This window comes from Leuciscus leuciscus (assembly GCF_965113295.1).
Source record: "Leuciscus leuciscus genome assembly, chromosome: 7".
In the NCBI taxonomy this organism is placed as follows: domain Eukaryota; kingdom Metazoa; phylum Chordata; class Actinopteri; order Cypriniformes; family Leuciscidae; genus Leuciscus; species Leuciscus leuciscus.
The window spans coordinates 41,857,365-41,878,681 of NC_138731.1; the positions used below are offsets into that span (position 1 = coordinate 41,857,365).

Consider the following 21,317-nt stretch of genomic DNA (forward strand, 5'->3'; position numbering starts at 1 on the left):
TCATCATTTACTTAAAAGCAGCTTTTGCATTTATAAGAGATGATAATACAGTTCTGGAGGGTCATGATGACAAGAATGCAATTTTTAGAGCTATTGCTTACTTTTGGCCTTGGAATAGGTTTTTGAGGCTTCTTTGAGCCAAGCTTCTTCATAGCATTGTAATATTTCTTCTGCTCTTCTGTCATGAAAATATCCTGACCTCCAAAGTAAAGACAGAAAACAGAAAGATAATTTTTCGACAACCAAGGAGGACTTGATTTTAGAATTCAAAACATGTACTTTGCATGTAAAGTGTCATCTGTGTAGGGCATCCAGTAGACAACAAACTAGCCTTAGAAGAGATCCCTGAAGTCTCAAATCGAGATACGATCAGAAGAAGCTTAAGCCAATAGATACTTATCTTTTTCTTCTGCTGATTGAAGTTGTCAATGATCACGCCAATGAAGAGATTTAATGTGAAAAAAGCTCCAAGGATGATGAAGATGACAAAATAGAGGTACATATACAGATTCACCTCATACTCTGGCTGATCATTCACCTGCAGACATGGAGATAAGTTTTATCTTTTAATCTATAATCTATAATAGATAGAGTTAATCTATAATAAATAAAATAAAATGAATTATATAGTATTGAAGCAATTAATTACTTACTTTACGAGAGTCTACCGCTGCATACATAATGGGCATCCACCCTTTAAATGTGGCCTTGACAAAATGAAAAATGAACAGTTTACTTTTTTTAATTTTTAGGACCATTATTTATTTATTTATTTTGCATTATAACATTATTTTCAATGACAAATAATCTTTCTTTTTTTTTTTTACTTAAATAATAATAAACATAATTCTTATTTAAATAAATTGTGAAAGTACTTAAACAACATGGTATAATTTGTCTTTAATTTATGCTATAAAATCATACAGACAATAATAATATAAATAATTTAATAATAATAATACAAAAAATTATAATAGTAATAGGAATTACAAAACAAAAACATAAAAAGGTGAGGTTTAAAACTTCTGGATGCATTACAGTACTGATAACAAACAAACAAACAAATAAATAAATAAATAAAAATGACAACAGATTCAACAACTGTAGCCAATTTTCCAATGATGTTGAATATTTTTCATGATGGAACATATACATAATTCTACATTTTCCATGTTCTAGATTTAAAATAAATAAATAAAATCGATCTAATCAAATTTACCGTCTACCAGCTATTGAGGGCATCCTTACCACTTGTAGCAGGGCCAGGTATCCATTTCCCACATTGTCAAAGTTAATCTTCAGATTTTTCCAGCGAGTTTCATTTTTGCCATCTTTTCCACAGTCGGTGAAGTTAACGACATCTGTGCTAGGCATGCGTTTGTCCGTGGTAGAATTTACACATTCAAAAAACCTTCCGGCAAAGAAGTTGACGCCCACAATGCTAAAAATGAGCCAGAAGATGAGACAGACCAGCAGAACGTTCATGATGGAAGGGATGGCACCCAGAAGAGCATTCACAACCACCTGTGTGTCCACAGAAACATCACAAACTTACAAAGTGTTATGAATATGATGCAATAATCATGGAAGCACTTTGTTTGACAGCGTACAGTATTTTACATTCAATGTTTTGAATCTACTTGAATATAATGCTTTTAAGCCATTTCACACAACATCAAGATACATCAAATATTATCGAAAATATCATCAAATATTTGTTATTGTAATTAGTTCGATTCCCAGGGAAAGCAAGAACTGTTAAGAATGTAAATGTGTACCTTGAAATGCACAGAGGTGGACAAAGTACACAACTTCCTTACTTGAGTGAAAGTACAGAAGTACTTGTTTTTAAAAGTATCAAAAGAAAAAAGTAAATGTCAATGCATTGTTTTATTATTGTTGCATTGTTGTATGTAATACTGAATCTATGCCTGCCTATCTACCCTCATATCAATGTTAAATGTATTTCTCGAACAAAGTTCCAGTAGTGGGATTGAATGTGAGATTGAATAAGTGCACTCAATAACGTCCACAATGGTTTTGGACAACCCTCAAATAGTGCCCTATTTAAAGTTTTTTGGCTTTTAGTATGAATATGTTAGCCTTACTGTTATCTATAAGCTAGTGTGCTCCAAAACAATGACAAAATTCGCATTTAGAAGACCAAACCCAAGGTTGAAAATGAAAATCGGGTTGATGTCAGAATCCAACGCCAGATTGACGTTAATCTCCAACGTTGGACAGACATTGCATTGTGGTTGAAAATGAAAATTGGGTTGACGTCAGAAACCAACATCAGTCTGGCTCTGACGTCAACCCGACTTTCATTTCCAACCAAAATCCAAAGTCTGTCGGGTTCTGACGTCAACCCGACTTTCATTTCCAACCAAAATCCAAAGTCTGTCGGGTTCTGACGTCAACTCGACTTTCATTTCCAACCAAAATCCAAAGTCTGTCGGGTCCTGACGTCAACCTGACTTTCATTTCCAACCAAAATCCAAAGTCTGTCGGGTTCTGACGTCAACTCGACTTTCATTTCCAACCAAAATCCAAAGTCTGTCGGGTTCTGACGTCAACCCGACTTTCATTTCCAACCAAAATCCAAAGTCTGTCGGGTTCTGACGTCAACCTGACTTTCATTTCCAACCAAAATCCAAAGTCTGTCGGGTCCTGACGTCAACCTGACTTTCATTTCCAACCAAAATCCAAAGTCTGTCGGGTTCTGACGTCAACCCGACTTTCATTTCCAACCAAAATCCAAAGTCTGTCGGGTTCTGACGTCAACCCGACTTTCATTTCCAACCAAAATCCAAAGTCTGTCGGGTTCTGACGTCAACCCGACTTTCATTTCCAACCAAAATCCAAAGTCTGTCGGGTTCTGACGTCAACTCGACTTTCATTTCCAACCAAAATCCAAAGTCTGTCGGGTCCTGACGTCAACCTGACTTTCATTTCCAACCAAAATCCAAAGTCTGTCGGGTTCTGACGTCAACCCGACTTTCATTTCCAACCAAAATCCAAAGTCTGTCAGATTCTGACGTCAACCCGACTTTCATTTCCAACCAAAATCCAAAGTGTGTCGGGTTCTGACGTCAACCCGACTTTCATTTCCAACCAAAATCCAAAGTCTGTCGGGTTCTGACGTCAACCCGACTTTCATTTCCAACCAAAATCCAAAGTCTGTCGGGTTCTGACGTCAACCTGACTTTCATTTCCAACCAAAATCCAAAGTCTGTCGGGTTCTGACGTCAACTCGACTTTCATTTCCAACCAAAATCCAAAGTCTGTCGGGTTCTGACGTCAACCCGACTTTCATTTCCAACCAAAATCCAAAGTCTGTCGGGTTCTGACGTCAACTCGACTTTCATTTCCAACCAAAATCCAAAGTCTGTCGGGTCCTGACGTCAACCTGACTTTCATTTCCAACCAAAATCCAAAGTCTGTCGGGTTCTGACGTCAACCCGACTTTCATTTCCAACCAAAATCCAAAGTCTGTCGGGTTCTGACGTCAACCCGACTTTCATTTCCAACCAAAATCCAAAGTCTGTCGGGTTCTGACGTCAACCCGACTTTCATTTCCAACCAAAATCCAAAGTCTGTCGGGTTCTGACGTCAACCCGACTTTCATTTCCAACCAAAATCCAAAGTCTGTCGGGTTCTGACGTCAACCCGACTTTCATTTCCAACCAAAATCCAAAGTCTGTCGGGTTCTGACGTCAACTCGACTTTCATTTCCAACCAAAATCCAAAGTCTGTCGGGTTCTGACGTCAACTCGACTTTCATTTCCAACCAAAATCCAAAGTCTGTCGGGTCCTGACGTCAACCTGACTTTCATTTCCAACCAAAATCCAAAGTCTGTCGGGTTCTGACGTCAACCTGACTTTCATTTCCAACCAAAATCCAAAGTCTGTCGGATTCTGACGTCAACCTGACTTTCATTTTAAAAGTTGCAACCAACATGCAACCCCTGCAACCAAAATCATCCCCTGACTGACGTTACTACTTTCTACTCAAGGACCTTGACAGAATTGTAGTGGAGTAAAAAGTACGATATCTGTCTTTCAAATGTAGTGAAGTTTAAGTAAAAAAGTTTCCAGAAAAAATAATACTCAAGTAAAGTACAGATACTCAAAAAGTGTACTTAAGTACAGTACTCAAGTAAATGTACTTTGTTACTGTCCACCTCTATGCGATGTAAGTTGCTTTGGATAAAAGCGTCTGCCAAATGCATAAATGTAAATGTAAATGTAAATGCAAAAGGCTGAAAAATCGACATGTAACTTTTTAGCCATATTACCCAGCCTTATTACAGGCCTGATTCACCTGTAAAACAAAGTGCATCCTGTTTTAATTATGTTGACTCGGTTTTGGCAAAGAGAGGAAAACACACGAGTGTAATAAGAAACTTCCCAATGCATAATGGTTAGCAGTAACAACAACCGGAGAACGTTATTATATCCGGCAATTACAACAACAACAACAACAACAAACACACGAGGGGAGAATCTGGGAAAGAAGAAAGAGGAATGGAGGGGGAAAGTTATCGTTGCACGTCGTCGATCTGTGCACTCACTGGTGTGGTTTTGCAGTTGGAAGGGTTGTGCAAAGTTCAGAATTCAACAATCGGCTCCGTTGATATTCTGCATCCTTTGTACGATACCTCAATTCAATTTCAGGAACCGAACTGCAATCTAAATGCCTCTCAATTCAATTCTGAACGACGCACAACCCTGACAGTTTGGCATGAAAAAAGCATGACCTTTAGGAAGTACCGTGAAGCCACAGTATTTGTTTAACTGTAAACGAACAAACACAAAAAGAAATTAAAGCACATGTTAAAGGCACTCAGCAGCAATAACACAACCGGATGCATGGTGTATTTCTAGACACTGTCGATACAAACAGAGCAAAGAGTGGAGAGGAGAGATCAGTGATTGCCACGTGAGGGGAAGCCATCGCAACATCACATTTATGTGGAAAGCGTACGCAAGCGTTTGGTCAATAGCAGCACAATCGACCTCCTGAGCTTATTACATAAAGCTGCACGTCAATGCTCCCTATCATTGCTTGCGATTCACAGCTTGGAATTGTTTAGTAAAACACCACAAATGGTGACCAGACACAGGATTAAATCTCAGTACCGAGCCCATCTCACACATTACAGCAGATTTTACATTGCATCCATAGTGGTGATGTCCTTAAAATCAAACATAGAAATGTATTAATATTACTAGGAACATTACTGAGTGTCTGGATTCTAAATGTCTCTTGATTTGCAATGGTTTCAAGCTCCCGGCAGCCTCATAAAACACACTGTGTTCAGCTTTTTGAAGATGAGGTCATGTCTATCAATTTTTCCCACTTTCTAAGCACCTTTTACTGAAAAATCACACAAAAATATCCACTTAATTCCTCTGGGATGCTGTGTAACAGTAACCAAGCTTAGAAAAAAGTCAGGTCACTGTTTGACAATCATCTCAGTGATAAATTCACCTGAACCCACACAAATCCACCTTTTTATCTGCGTCGTCTAAAATGGGGAGCTTAAACTGATGGTCAGCAGGCTGATGTGAGTCTTGTGCTTATTGATCAGGATTATTGGGGACTCATGCTGTGACACATGTTTAGCTGGAACGGTCAGAGGAGGAGACAGAGGGAAAAGCCACAGGGATGATTTACTGTACAACAGAAACACACTTCTCTCTACGCTCTTAAAGTCAACATAAAATCCAACTAAATTCCATTTACTTAATGCAGGTTTATGGTCTTATTGGAAAGGATTATGTGCACATTATATGAAAGCAAAACTTTTTCATCAGTTAATATTTCAGCATGTTTGTGGTTTCTCTGATGCCGGTTAATGGTCGCAAACAGTAAAGCATGGTGTTAGCAACACAAGGGTCACGGGTTTGATTGCCATTGAATGCAATCGAATGCAAATGAAATGCAAATCTCTTTGGATTCTATGCATAAATGTAATGCATGAAACTAAATAAAATATTTGATATTTTTCTTATTTCTATTTTTAAATGATTTACTTATTTGAAAATAAATTTTTTATATTTTAATAACTATTAGCTTTTCATCAACTTACAAACCCCCTGCAGTTTCCTAAAAAAAAATAAAAAAATGTTCATGTTGACTTTAATGAGCTGATCTGCTCAGAGGACTTCATTCAGATACATCACCTCTTATCAACCCAAAACTACTGAAAAGGAATTGTCACACTAGTTGTAATTTTTAAAGGATGTTGTCAACTTAAACTAAAGTTCAACAGACAACCAATCATGAGCTTGGTTGATCAGCGTTGATCGCTGAGTTTACAACTCTTTAAATCTTTATGCACTTTTGCCAGAACATTTTTCAAGTGCTGTATTTATGTTACTTCTATTTTTGGATTTATTTCCATTCGCCAGACTGGATTTATGCGGTGACAACTCCAAAAACGTTATAAAACATTATCAAAAAAGGCTGCATGCTATCAAATCAGGGTTTTAAATTTTGTAAAAAAATTAAAATCAGTTTACTCTGAGTTCGTCCGAGTCTCGAAAAATGTCTGTATGAGCGACTCAAATGCTTCGCTCTCCACCCAGATATAAAAGCTGCTGTCGGTTAATGAGGATTTGATGGATGACCTCGCGGCTCAATTGCACTCTTGTCGTCTCAGAAGTCATAAAATCTTTTCAGTTTTATGGACATTGTCATCTTGGATGGCTTTTCTTATGATTACTGGTAAGAAAATACGTGCTTGCCTCTCGTTGCACGTTCATACAGACAGTTATTCGAGATGTTACTGTAAGTTTCGGTTTGAACGGGACATTAGGGCAATAAATGCGGTTGTCAATCCCCAAAACTGACAGGGTGAACATAGCTTTTGATGGAATGAAGTCCTCTATATTATCAGTTTAACAATAAAAGGCCACATTAAGAGATTTTACCCTCATTCCCTCAAAGCGCGAGAGAGCTCGGAGCGGTCGGAAGGCTCTCAGTGTTCGGAGAGTTTTGATGGGCCCCAAATCTGAATAATTCAGGGCGTTGGCCGCCAGGCTGATCAGAGAGACCTACACACAGAAACAGAGGTAATTAGGAGAAAAGCAGGCACGCTTACATTCCTTCCTGCTCTGATCTCTACCTCCCTGTGGTGTCTTATGGGAAAAATGGCCTTTCAAATGTACAAATGACCAGTTTGCTCACCCAATCAAACAGCATGAACTCTAAGCACCCACATGGATAACACACACAAAAATGATCATTTCAAGTCGCTCATTCTCAGCTCACACACAGTTCACTGATGCTCTCTTGCTAATGGTGCTTTTATAACCACTGGGGGGAATGTACTAAAACATTATTTGACGTCGTTGATTTGCACCTGCTGTCTGCGTTGTTTTAGCACCCAATTCACAAAAGGACTCATGCAAATGCTGCAAACTCGCAGACAAAATCTGAGCTAAATGCGATCTGCATGGTGCAGAGAGTAATAGGGCCAGATTTACTAAACAGGGCAAATTAGCGAGAGAGCACAATTCCGAAAAAGTGCCGTTGGGAGTGGAGAGTTCTGCGCGTGATGCACAAATTAGCTTTTTTGGGGTGTTAAATGATGGTGCAAATACCAGTAATATTGCATAGACAGTATATAAACTGGAAACAGCGACCTCATTGGATTCAACGGAGAAAAGTGAAGTCATTTAGAAGCTCTCACTTCCTTGATGGCTGAGCGTAATGCGCAGACTCAAACTGAGCTTGATGACGTAGATGTGACGTGAGCAACCCGTCTGTCTTCTAGTAGCTGTGCCAAGAGAAATCTGAATCATTCCCTTCCGAAACTTGCAGAGACGGAGAGTGTGAATAGGAGGTGTCCATGAGCTAGGAGCAGGAGCAACTTTTGCGAAGTATTCTGATTCATTATTTTGTCATTTTGCCTCCACGTCCCTCCGATTGCCTGCGAGCTTCTCCTCCTGTCCATACGGTAATCTCTCTACTGTGCGACAGAGAGTCGCGTGGTTATGACGCAATCGTTAGCCTATTTTTACAAAAACTGCTTCTACAAGGTAATGGAGCCTTTTATACATTTTCGTGTTTCTTTCGAAATAAATAATGGACAAATGGAGTCTTTAAACGCCTCAGATGTAAAGTTATTCGCTGTCAAAGTGACGCCAAAATGAATGGGAGTCAATGGAACGCTAACAGCAGGTGATGGTCCGCTAATCAATGGCGGCCCCCGGGGAAGCTTCGGTTTCCGGCTGATGGATTACCCCCTTGGTAAATCGACTAGCGCACACCTTCCATGATTCATTTCAATACTCTCCTCCCATAATTTGTGCTTCTGAAAGGGAAACTCCAAATGCATATGCAATAAGGTCAGCCACAAAAATAACCCTGTCCGCTCCTTTTCAGCACAACATTTTTAACTGCGTGTCTTTAGTAAAAAAAAAACTAATAAAATTGTGACCTAGTATAAACCAAAATTAGCATGTTTGCACTGAAAAGAATGACAATAACTTAATTAAAATACTCATTTTACTAATTACTAATACAGTGCATTTAACAAATGATTAAAGTGGGTTGTGGGTGATTTTTTGGGGGGGAAACGCACACAGAATTGGCACAACTGTTTAGTGAATCCCCCAGTCTCTTTTATTGTTTTGTCATTATGTTGACAAAATAAAAAGGTGTAAAATAAATTAAGATGTACTCATCCTCATGTCATTCCAAACCTGTATGACTTCTGTGTAACACCAAAGGAGATCAGGTCAGGCAGAATGTCCGCTGTGCCCTTTTCCAGCGTTTATTTATTACAAAATATAAATGTAAAAGTACTTTAAAATCTTAAACTAGTTTTATTTCAGCTAGTTGCCAAAACAACATTTCTCATTTTCATTTAGTTTAACAATGTACTAAATTAACTAAAACTGAAATGAAAAAAATAATTAAAAACTATACGAATAAAATTACTAAAACCTTAAAATTAAATTGAAATATGTGACCCTGGATCACAAAACCAGTCACAAGTCGCACGGGTATATTTGTGGCACTAGTCAATACATTGTATGGGTCGAAATTATCAATTTTTCTTTAATGCCAAAAATCATTAGGATATTAAGTGTCAAGATCATGTTCCATGAAGATATTTAAAAAATGTCCCACTGTAAATATATAAAACATTTATTTTTGTGAGTGAATGCAACACAATCGTGAACATAAATGAACAACTTTAAAGGAGATTTTCTCAATGTTTCGATTTTTTTGCATCCTCAGATTCCAGATTTTCAAATAGTTGTATCCCGGACAAATATTGTCATATCCTAACAAACCATACATCAATGGAAAGCTTATTTATTGATGTATAAATCTAAATTTAAAGAAATTGACCCATGTGACTGGTTTTGTGGTCCAGGGTCACACATATATATAAATGTGTTATATATATATATATATATATATATATATATATATATATATATATATATATATATACAAATATTTAAAATATACAAATAAAAATAAGTTCAAAATATTAATAAATTCTATAAAAGTATCTCACTAAAATAACACATTATGAAGAAGAGCATTCTGGTCCATGGGAGAAAGTCAGTCATACAGATTTGAAATGACATGAGGGTGAAAGAATGTTGCAGAATTTTCATTATTTGACTTTGATATCATATTAATTCAAAAGCTGAACTTACATCAACAATAATAAAATCCAGCCAGCACCAAAGATTGGTGAAGTATTTGGCAAATCCATATGCGACCCATTTCAGCAGCATCTCAAGAATGAAGATGTAGGTGAAAACTTTATCAGCAAATTCCAGTATGGTCTTTACGTTTTTTCTTGTTTCAAGGTAAATGTCCTCAAAAGCCTGAAAAACATATGTAAGATGTTAAAATTTGATGTAAGGAAATAAAGAATTAGAATTAAACTAGTATACATGGCAACAAGCTGAGTAAAAAAACAAAAAAAACAACAAAAAAAACATCCAAGATAGTGGACAAAATGAGGAAAATGTTGATTATGAATGACCATAAATTGTATTCAATACCAAAAAGCATAATAAAAAAAAAAGGTTGCTAATAAAAATGTGCTCTGTATTAATTCTACTTCTTAGATTGTTGTCATTAGTTTAGCAACATGTTCATGTCAAACTACTGAAGTCTCACAAACAAGCAAATGTACTTCCCCTTACCAGAGCGCCACTGCTAAGCAGGATCATGAAGACGATGAAGGTCTCAAACCAGCTGTGCTCCACAATGTTATAGCATGTCTGTCTCAGCAGCCACCACTTCTTCCACATGCCCTTTTCAGCATCCACCTGGCAGCACCGGAACCTTCGGACACACCCTGAAAACCAAATCAAATTACTTTTTCAATTTTCTAAATCTTTCATTTTTACTTACAAACCTTTAATATGATTTAAGCCACGTGCAAATTCATAATTCAACATCATTGGTGAGTATTTTCTCTTTAAAACTGAAATGATCTAAAGATCTGAAATCGCTGGTGAGATCTGAAATTATTGTCTGACTCCGGTTTGAACATAAACATTTACATTTTCAGTGCATGTGAGTGTGAGGTAAAAGGACACAACTGTTGTAGCTCCGCCCCCTGTGCCGGGAGCAGCAGCTCATTTGCATTTAAAGGAACAGACACAAAACGATGCGTTTTTGCTCACCCTCAAAAAGTGACAATTTTAACCTGCTATATAAAAATATCTGTGGGGTATTTTGAGCTAAAACTTCACATACACACTTTGGGGACATCAAAGACTTATTTTAAATCTTGTGAAAAGGGCATTATACCACCCCTTTAAGATGTTATGATGAACTATATGCGTTTCTCCACTGACGTTCTGGGATGTTCAAAGTGTTTCTAAGGATGCTGATTGTTAGAAGGCAGCTGTCTGACTCTGAGATTGCGAAAGGGGAACATGGTTTGTGTCACATTAGCAACACATTATTAGCTGTTTTATAATGTAGTCAAGCAAAAGGCTTATCATATTAATTACCGTTATGTGTCCGACTTTGTAATGCAGTGTTCCCGTTGTGCAGTGTTTACCTTATAGTGAGTTTACCGAGTGGATCTCTGAGCTGGTGTGGGTGAGTGGAGGTGGGGCTAATTAGCATATTCATGAATCCGCATATACTAAATTAAGCAAGAGTGTAGAGTTACATTTAAGCTATTTTAAGGCATGAAGAAATAATTTTCACAGGAAAAAAACATGTAAATATGTCATTTTGTTGATCAAAGATGAGCTTGAATGGATACAATTATTGACTACAGTGGACTTTAAAAAGTCAGTTCCCTCAGGTTTACATATACATATACATATACACACACACACACACACACACACACACACACACACACACACACACACACACACACACACACACACACACACACACACACACACACACACACACACACACTGTATAGGACTAAAAATGAAGACCAAAAGCATTTTTTTGGTTGTAAACTGTTCTTCTAAAGGTTTGTCTACCCTTTTGCCAAATAGTTAGGACAATTTCAACAACCATAATGCACTGGGTATTTTGCCATCCGAGGCCACTCCTTCCAGTCTGCTATGGATATGCTTGACCATGCGGAAACCCATTGAGCGCGACTCACGCAGTGCATTATGGGTATTTTCTAGCCTTTGAGCATACATCGGACACCACTACAAATGGCTGTTCCCTCAAATAGTGGCCTATTTAAGGGTATAGGGGGCGATTTCACACACAGGCCAGGACCTGGTTGGGAACCACTGACGTAGTGGACTCTTCTTTCACAACATTCATCTTGCTCATGCTTTGGGCATGCGGACCAAATGATGGAAATTACATCACTGGCAGTGTGCAGACTGTCACGTAACGCAGACAGACGAATTATACTTTGGGATTAACTGTTTTGTTAATAACCCTCTGCCAATACCACAGCTCTCGAAATGAGCCTGCTTTTCGAAAATGGCCAATAAAAATGTCTATTTGAAAAAGATTGCTAATAAAAAAAATTATTTTTAAAAACCAACAAAAAAACATACCGAATTTTTTTTTTGTAGGAGTTGAAGACTGAAGAACACATTTTACAACAGTCTTAATATAGTGAACAAATACATTAGCTGAATCACCTGTTGTGAAACAAGCTTCTGGTTCTGTAGATTCCTCAAGTTCAAAGTCCAAATCATCTTCTCCTTCTTTAACGATGTTTCTGAGGTCCACCGTGCTGCCCTCTGAAGAGCTGGGAGCCATGTCAGACAGCCTCTGCAAGAGCACACACACACACACACACACACACACACACACACACATTACTATAGCAACCGCAGAGGAGATGATACATGTGCACACGGTTTCATTTCAGCTGAGTCACAGAGACAAGCCTGAGAAGTAAGATTTGCTTAGTGAGATACCTTGGATAAAACCCTTTATCAAGTATATGATTGACTTTATCTAGTTGGCATTTCCAAAAACGTATAAGCCATGAACCAAGCTCTGAGATAAATCATAGTACACAATACTATACATTTAAAGTTTAATGCAAAATATACAAGCATTGAAACTTGAAGTTGAAATCACATTGACTACAGACACACATACAATCACTTAATCTCTGAGCTCATAGTAGGTCTGTCCTGAATGGTTTATATACTACATTTTGTCTCTCGTTTTTATTATTTTTATTAAAAATAAAAATAAAAAGTAAAGTAAAATTGATTATTGTAAAGTGGATATTTGTAGAAATCATGTTACCTTTCTGAAGGCCTAATTATATCACAAATTACATATATGTATATACTTTTAGCTTGACATGGCCCAGTGCAAATAAAAATAAAAAAATCAGATTTTTTTTGTCAGATAATTTTTGGAAAATGCGCCCATTCCATAAACTGAATGCATTATTGCGCTTGTCCAATTAACCATGACATATTCTGAAAATATGTATCTGTGTAGAGCTGTGCATGTACATACTCATATGTACACATGTATGTACAATGCATTCAATGCTGTTAAAAGGTGCGAGACACACAACCAAGAAAAAACACTCTCCGTCTTGTCTGGAGGAAAAAAAACATTGGTCAAACTCAATAGATAAATCAGGATAAATCAATAGAAGCAATAATACAGAATCATCTGTTGATGTCTTGAAGACCATCAATCAGCGATCATGGCTCTGGGCCAAACTGTAGTGGTCAGCCTTTCTGTCTGCTTTATCATGCTAAAACTCAAATGCAACCAAGTGATGATCTAAAACACTCTCCTTCACGTTCCTCATGCAAACGGCAGAGAAGAACAGATTTTTCTAAGCTAACGGTACAACACACAGAAAATATATAGCTCACACAATTGGGATTGAACTTTTTAGTAAATTCTAGGGCTGGGAATCGATTAAAAAAAATTAACTAATTAATTGCACAATTTCTGTAATTAATTGCAATTAATTGCGCTTCCCCCAAGCTTGTAATCATCAATATTTAAACTTAGAATCACCTAATTAAACAACACAGGAAAAAAAGGGAACAGAAAATAGCCCTATATTAAAATATTAAACATCAATATATCAATATATTATTCTTTTTCAATAATCAATCAACATAATCAATTTAACAGATTATTATTATTATTATTATTTTATTAATTATTAAAACAAAATATAGTCCTACAAAGCTATTATTACCAGAGCATGTGATCAGAGCAGGTCATTTTACCATTGTTGCCCAGCATGGCTATACCAGCTCAGCAAACAGAAGTCAACAGAGAAATTTCACGTTACTTGAGTGGACTTTACTTTTCCAGTGCTTAGTACATGATTGAAGCCTTTGGGCCGTTAACGACAGAGCCGCCGACACACACACACACACACACACACACACACACACACACACACGGAACGGAGAGCTCGCCGCTGCTGGGCCATTAACGACAAAGCGAGCCGACACACACACACACACACACACACACACACGCACGCGCGCGCGCGGAGCACAGAGCGCGCCGACCGACCGACACACACACACACACACACACTCACGCGCACATACCGAGCGGAAAAGACCCGCTCATGAAAGCTGCCCGAGAATGAAACCTGACCGCCGAACATGGAGGGGCGGGACGGCATATTTCGGCCTTTTTAATAGCAGACACAACAGGAAATCATTAAAACGAGGCAAAAAAAAAAAGTGCTGCGTCAATTGCGTTATTTTTTTTTAACGCGTTAAACATTTCAAATTAATCGCAAAGATTAACGCGTTAATTCCCCCAGCCCTAGTAAATTCATAAAACAAAAATATATTTTATTTTTATTACATTCAGTGTACATTATTTGGTTTATTATAATTATAATAAAACTTTGTCCACCCACTCACTGAGCCTGTTGCATTATGGGAACGCCTTCAACACAAATGATACATGCAATACTGTCATATACTGCCCCTTATTCAACCATTTGTGCCTATGATTCCTTACAATGCTGCCTAAATAGTCAGCTCATTAGATTATTTTTTTTGAGTTTCAATTGAAAGTATATCACCCTTCACAAAACTAAAGCGGTACACCTTTTTGGACAATTTCAAAGAGCTTGCCGTACAAATGACCAGTATAAAACCGATTTATGCCAAAACCACAGACCGCCACATCCTCGATTCCCAACAGGAAGCAAATGAGCATGTTATCATGAGGCTAACATTCACACTCAGCACTTAAATGGCAGATAATTGCGATCTGAAGACTGATATTCCCTGACCTCTCTTCCATAATGGGTCGTCGGGCAACATGTTGACGTAATCCACAATGCACTCACTGCAATTAACCCGACCGAAGAGGAACTTGACCACGATTACACCAGTGATAAATCAAGTGAAACAATCAGAAAGCTATCATTTTTTGGGGCCGTGTACATGACAATATCTACACCGAAGGATTGGTTCGACATCATTTGCACTGTTATTGAAGTATTCCTCCCTTTGTCAGGACAGTACAAAGGGAGGAATACTTCAATAACAGTGCAAATGATGTCGAACCAATCCTTTGGTGTAGATATTGTCATGTACATGGCCCCAAAAAATTATAGCTTTCTGATTTACATTTACATTTACCTTCGGTATAGATGCTTTTATACAAAGGGATTTAAAGGTACATTGACCCTCCATATCAAACCCACTTGCCAGAATCATACTCTATAGTTTGAGTTACAGGAATGCTACAACATCTTTCCAAAAATATTTCCGCAGATACTTAGACAAGAACTAGGATCTTAAGCTTAGCCATCACAACTGTAGTGACATCTATCCCTTATAGCCTCATTTTTATTCACCTCAAATTAAATATTGGCATCTACCCTGATCGAGGTCCAAAAGAAGTACATTATACTGTCATAGTGTCATACTGTATGCATTGCATACAAAATTCACTGCACAGTCCACAACCACTAGGCTATTTCAAGGGGACTTGGGTGCGCACTAATGAAAGCACTGTCGGAAAACAACTTGTACACCAAACAGACCAGACACATATGGTTTTCAGTGATTGGATCACAACTGACTGCATCAAAAGCCAGGAGTAAATGCACCCAAGATAAATTGTGATCAAACACGCATTTGAAGGTGGTCTAGATTTAAATCAACGATATCCCATTATTTATCAAACTCTTTTACTGAGTTATGACTTGGTATATGGTTTCTCTCCCATTTTCCTTTTCCTCTTCTCTTCTAATCCCATTAACATCCAACACTGACGGTAAATTCATAGAGAAGGGAAATGCAAAATCGTACTAAATCGTTATATAATTTCCTCATATAATAAAATTAATCCTCTCATATAATACATTGCTGTTCAAAGTTTGTTGTCAGTAAGAAATAAATATGTTTATTCAGCAAGGAAACATTAAACTGATCAAAAGTGACAGTAAACACATTCATAATGTTACAAAATATTTCTCTTTCAAATAAATGCTGTTCTTTGGAACTTTCTATTCATCAACGAATCCTGAAAACAAAATGCATCACGGTTTCCACAAAAATATTAAGCAGCATCTATTTTAAATAATGATAATGAAATGTTTCTTGAGCAGCAAATCAGTATATTAGTATGATTTCTGAAGGATCATGTGACGCTGGGGTAATGATGCTGAAAATTCAGCTTTGCATCACAGGAATATATTACATTTTCAAATGTATTTAAGTAGGAAACAGTGAGTTTTAATTGTAATAACATTTCGCAATATTGCTGTTTTTTTCTGTATTTTTGTTCAAAAGAGTGCAGCCTTGGTGAGCATAAGAGATGTTCAAACTAACCCCAACGTTTTGAACAGTAATGTATATAAGTGGCATTTTGGATTTTGCTCAAGTGACTATGCTTGAATCTCTAATCGATCATATTAGAGATGCATATGAATTAAGAAAATGCAAAAGCAGAGACCAAACAGGTGAACGTGATTTCACCAAGTACCACATGTTCCTGGATCAACATCTTTGTTGATCCTGGAACAACTTTCCAATCAACCAATCAGATTTGAGGGACAAGTTTACAGTCAAGTTTAGCCTAGGAACCAGGGTGAGGTGCTTCAACATTAGTGTTATTCACCTGTCATTTCCCTCTGATTTTAGGGAAAAGTTATGGGTAGGGTTAGGTTTAGGGGTAGGGATAGGGTAATGTCTACATTTTGGGACAGGAATGTTATTCCAGGATCAATAAAATATGTTGATCCAGGAACATGTCTTACTTGGCAAAATCACGGTGACCATACCAAACATATGCTAATGGCAGGTGTAAAGGGGGGTTTGATCTGCACTAAAATCTTCATATCCACCCATCTCCCCCTGCTCTTTGTTTTCTCTATTTCTTTAAAACATCCTGAGGTCTTTGGAAGAAAAAATAGTCAAATAATTTCAAAATGCAACCGTACCTCTTTATCTTCCTCTAGGTCTGAAGAAAGACTGCTGAAATCCTCAGTGTTGAGACACTCAAAATCCGACTCCTCGGCAGCCATCGGGACACTGATGGTCAAGCTCGGATTGCTGATAAAATTCTCAGAGTCACTATCCACATCTCGTCCTCCAGTGCCTTTAACCAGCTCTAGTGTGGTGTGGTTGGAGTTATCATTTATTCCCTTGCAGTTTATCGTGACCGTGTTCCCATCTAGAGTTTTCTTTTTCTGCTTCCTCCTCTTTATACAGCTGCTCTGGAAGAAACCGTGCAGGCAGGCCTTGACCACAGCGAAGCCTCTCTTGATTCGACCAACCGCTATCTGCAGGTTGTTCTTTTCGACCTCATCGTCATTGGCCGTGAGATTTTCGGAACTGAAGGAACTGAGCAGCAGAGCGAGGAACAGGTTCAGAACCTAAAGGAAAGGCAAAATTAGGAAGAAGCCAACTACAAGTTCAGAACAACTTCACTCACTTCAGGGGCCTCATTTATTAAACTCCATGTACAATTAAATTTGATTCAAAAATACCATGGATTGATCAATTGAATTTACATTAGGGGCCCTATTTTAACGATCTGAAACGCAAGTATCAAATGCGAAACGCAAGTAACTTTGTGGGCGGATCTCGGATTATACCGGAGGGATAAATGACTCTTGCGCCCGACGCAAATCTAAAATGGTCTGAAGTAGCTACATTACTCATAGGTGTGGTTTGGGCGTAACGTGAAATAAGCCAATCAGAGCGACATCTCACATTCCCTTTAAGAGCAGGCGCGCTTGTTCCATGGCGGATTGCTATTATAACGGCGGATTTGCCAGGCGCACGCCAGGAGCGGTTCACAGCCGAGGAGACCGACGTTCTCGTCAGGGCCGTAAAACACAGAGAAGTGACATTGTATGGGGATGGAGAAACACACCCAAATTAGCTTCGGTTAAACAGGCGTATAATAATTTTGGTAAATGTGTACCAAAGATTTATGCCTATTTTTTCACATCTTCATGGACACAACAATGATTTCCCTCGTGAGGAATATTTTTCCTTGTAATTATGTATGGTTTGCAAAAATGGGAACTGCTGCGTCTGTGTAGATGAGAGAAGCAAAGTGTATACCGTTGTGCACACGCTACATTATGGCCAAGCATGCACCCTTAAAATAGCATATGAATAACGCGCCTCTGACTTTATACTAGGTTTTTCCTGGTCTGTGGCGGAATTGTTTTCTGAAACTGCAAAATAGCACCAGGGAACGTTTGCGCCGGAACACGCCTCCTCTTTTCGCTGAACCGCCCCCGGGAGCGCAAGTTCATTCCCTAATTTACCGACGTGCGTCTGTGGAGGGAAAAGTCCGCTGTGCGCGGGTGCAAAATAGGAATGATACATGCGTCGGTGTACTAAGTCAATTGCACTGGGTGCAAGATAGGGCCCTAGTGACTACTCTGTGCTTACTGCTTACATAAAAAAAAAAAAGGTACAAATGTACTTATTGTGTTGATGTTTTATTGCAAAATTTTTGAGGTGCTTTTGAGGTGGGAAAAGGGTAAGGTTAGGGACAGGTTTTGGTGGTATAGTTGGTTTTACAGTGAGTGGACTAATGTGAAAGGGAAGGGACTGTGTAATTATATATGTAATTATAGAATTTAATTACAGCTATAGCTACATGCAGGTATTACTTTTTTAAATATAAGTACAATGTAAAGACATGTACACAATAAGTCCATTGTATCAAATGAATAATTTAAATGCTAGTGCATAGTAGTTAAAGACAATTAATATAAAGTGGGACCCATCGATTTTATCCTATGTCAAATCAGAAACAAATCCGGATATATAAAAGCAGAAACTGGCATGGAAATGTTCTTATCCATACACCAACTGAAGACCCTGATTACAAACATTTATATTTGGAATGCACAATATATCGGCCACCATATTGTTATCGGCCAACATATGTTAATTTTTGATGTTATCTTTATCAACCCGATAATGGCCGATAGAGTCGATAAACAATGGATTTTTTCCTTTAGCTGAGACACTTCAGATGTGCACTGTTCGCCATGATGGTTTTGAATTGCTTGAAATATGATTGGAATCACTTAAAAAAAGGAAAATACAGTTCAGTGCAACATGTGCAGCGCAAAATCTGTCATATAGGCTACATCAAATTATAATGAGAACATTATAATTGTGTGCTTGGGAAATAGCTTTTAATGGTGAGACTTTTGTTTTTGTAATCAGGCACTCAAAAATTATATCAAAATTGGATTTAGATTTATCGGCCAATATATCGGTTATCGGCTTTCAAATATAAAAAATTATCAGTTTTCGGTATCGACCAAAATTTTCATATTGGTGCATCCCTAATTTATATATTGTTAATATAACATAATTTAATATAATATCACGGTCACATTCAGGATCAGTTTATGCACATCTTTATAAATGAGGCCCTAGGTTTTTTAATGCTAATTAATTGAGGTGAACAATACATACCACCAGATTTCCGATCACCATGACCATCATGAACACAATTAAGCACAAAGGCTCCCCTGCCACTTGCATGCAGTCCCACATGGTCTCGATCCACTCCCCGCACAACACCCTGAAGACGATCAGGAACGAGTGGAAGAAATCCGTCATGTGCCAGCGAGGAAGCGTGCAATCCTCAGAAATCTTACACACACAGTCACGGTAGCTCTTCCCGAACAGTTGCGTTCCCACCACAGCGAAGATGAAGACGATGATGGCTAGCACAAGCGTCAGGTTGCTCAAGGCGCCCAGTGAGTTGCCAATGATCTTGATTAGCATGTTCAGAGTCGGCCAAGACTTAGCTAGTTTGAAGACCCTCAGCTGTGACAATAAATGGTATAGAAAATTAGTATGGTCCATAGATTTTTTTCCAAAATGTATCAATATTGGTCGATATGATAAATTCTTCTATTTTTACATTTAGATTACCTTTGCCTTCATCTAATGCTGACTTAAAGATCCTCTTTAAAAACACTAATTATTGAATAACTGTCAAATCTCAATTAAATTGACATGTTGAACATGATGAACATGTTCCATTTAAAATGATTTTAGTTTTTAGTGTATTATTTTAAACTTATTTAGTGTTTTATACCATTCAAAACTTTGGGGTCTGCATTTATTTGTTATAATATTTTACAAAATTACTGTTTTTATTGTATTTTTGACCAATTTTAAATAAACTATTTTGAACAAGAGATGGTCTTAGAAGGCAGCATTTACACATAGTACCTTAAAAATCAAGCCTAAGATTAAGGGGGTCATAAATAATGACTGTTACTAGGCAAAAAAAAAAAAGATCAGTTTTTAAGGGGCTTCTCCTTTAAGGCTTGTCAGTAAACAGCCACTGTTATGATTGGCTAACATCATTGCGTAGTAGACAGTATCAACACCCCTTCGCTATTGTGTGTGAGTGATATCCAAATAAAACTGGCGACTGAATGCCAGTGGGCGGGTCTATGGTGTGAGGATGTATAACTATTTGTCCATGTCTTTCTCTGGAGGCGGGCATATGTAAATGTATTTGCAAGTGTGACATCACAGATCCTGCAATATCAAAACGAGCCATTTTGGAGTTTGAATAAATAAATGCTTTGTTTACAATGAGGAGGACTTTTTAAGCTATGAAACTTGCAGGATGTTTTAATGCTACAAAGACCTCTTATATGTCAAAAGATCAAGCCAAATTTGATTTCTCATGTCATGACCCCTTTAGGAGCGCACCTATGCTGCATTTATATGCTGTCTAGGTCATTGGGTATAATGCATGACAGCAGGATACTCTTACCAGTCGGAACGGCCTAAGAAGACCCATTCCAGGCAGTACGTTTTGCAAACAAAGTTCCAGAAGACTCAGTGTGACTATGATGCTGTCGAAGATATTCCAGCCTTCTTGAAAGTAAGTGTATGGGTCCAAGGCGATTATCTTCAATATCATTTCTGCAGTAAAGATGCCTATGAAAACCTGTAAGCAAAGAGATAAAACTTTTGGTAAAACTTCACAATAATGTTCCATTTGTTAGCTAAATTACTTCTAGGCCTGGTTTCACAGACAGGGCTTAGATTAAACCAGGAGTAGGCTTTAGTTCATTAAGGGCATTTAAGTAGCTTTTGTAAATGTGCCTTTGAAAAAGCATTACTGATGTGCACCTTGAGACAAAACAATGGCACGGACATATTTTAAGGTATGTCAGTGCAAGTTACTTTCAGTTAAAACAGCTCAAACATGCATTTTAGTCTGGGACTAGTCTTAAAGGAACACCTTTTTTTTGGGAAATAGGATAATTTTCCAACTCCCCCAGAGTTAAACAGTTGAGTTTTACCGTTTTCGAATCCATTCAGCCGATCTCCGGGTCTGGCGGTACCACTTT

The 21,317-nt window shown here is 37.9% G+C and overlaps 2 protein-coding genes across 3 annotated transcripts in view; one reads left to right on the top strand and one right to left on the bottom strand.

The window, feature by feature from the left end:
• The window catches only part of csrnp3 (cysteine-serine-rich nuclear protein 3), a 264,623-nt gene that overhangs the window by 118,971 nt on the left and 124,335 nt on the right, over positions 1-21,317 (top strand). The gene's annotated exons all lie outside the window — the stretch shown is intronic.
• Positions 1-21,317, bottom strand: part of scn1laa (sodium channel, voltage-gated, type I-like, alpha) — a 41,583-nt gene that overhangs the window by 2,809 nt on the left and 17,457 nt on the right. For both annotated transcript variants that reach the window (XM_082174591.1, XM_082174590.1), the window contains 11 exons: positions 20,735-20,911; positions 19,411-19,767; positions 16,899-17,333; positions 12,127-12,259; positions 10,186-10,340; positions 9,688-9,861; positions 6,940-7,062; positions 1,249-1,524; positions 654-707; positions 401-538; positions 102-206 (listed from right to left, as the gene is read on the bottom strand). In XM_082174591.1, the coding sequence (XP_082030717.1) occupies positions 102-206; positions 401-538; positions 654-707; positions 1,249-1,524; positions 6,940-7,062; positions 9,688-9,861; positions 10,186-10,340; positions 12,127-12,259; positions 16,899-17,333; positions 19,411-19,767; positions 20,735-20,911 (2,127 nt within the window). The remainder of the gene's footprint in view (positions 1-101; positions 207-400; positions 539-653; positions 708-1,248; positions 1,525-6,939; positions 7,063-9,687; positions 9,862-10,185; positions 10,341-12,126; positions 12,260-16,898; positions 17,334-19,410; positions 19,768-20,734; positions 20,912-21,317) is intronic.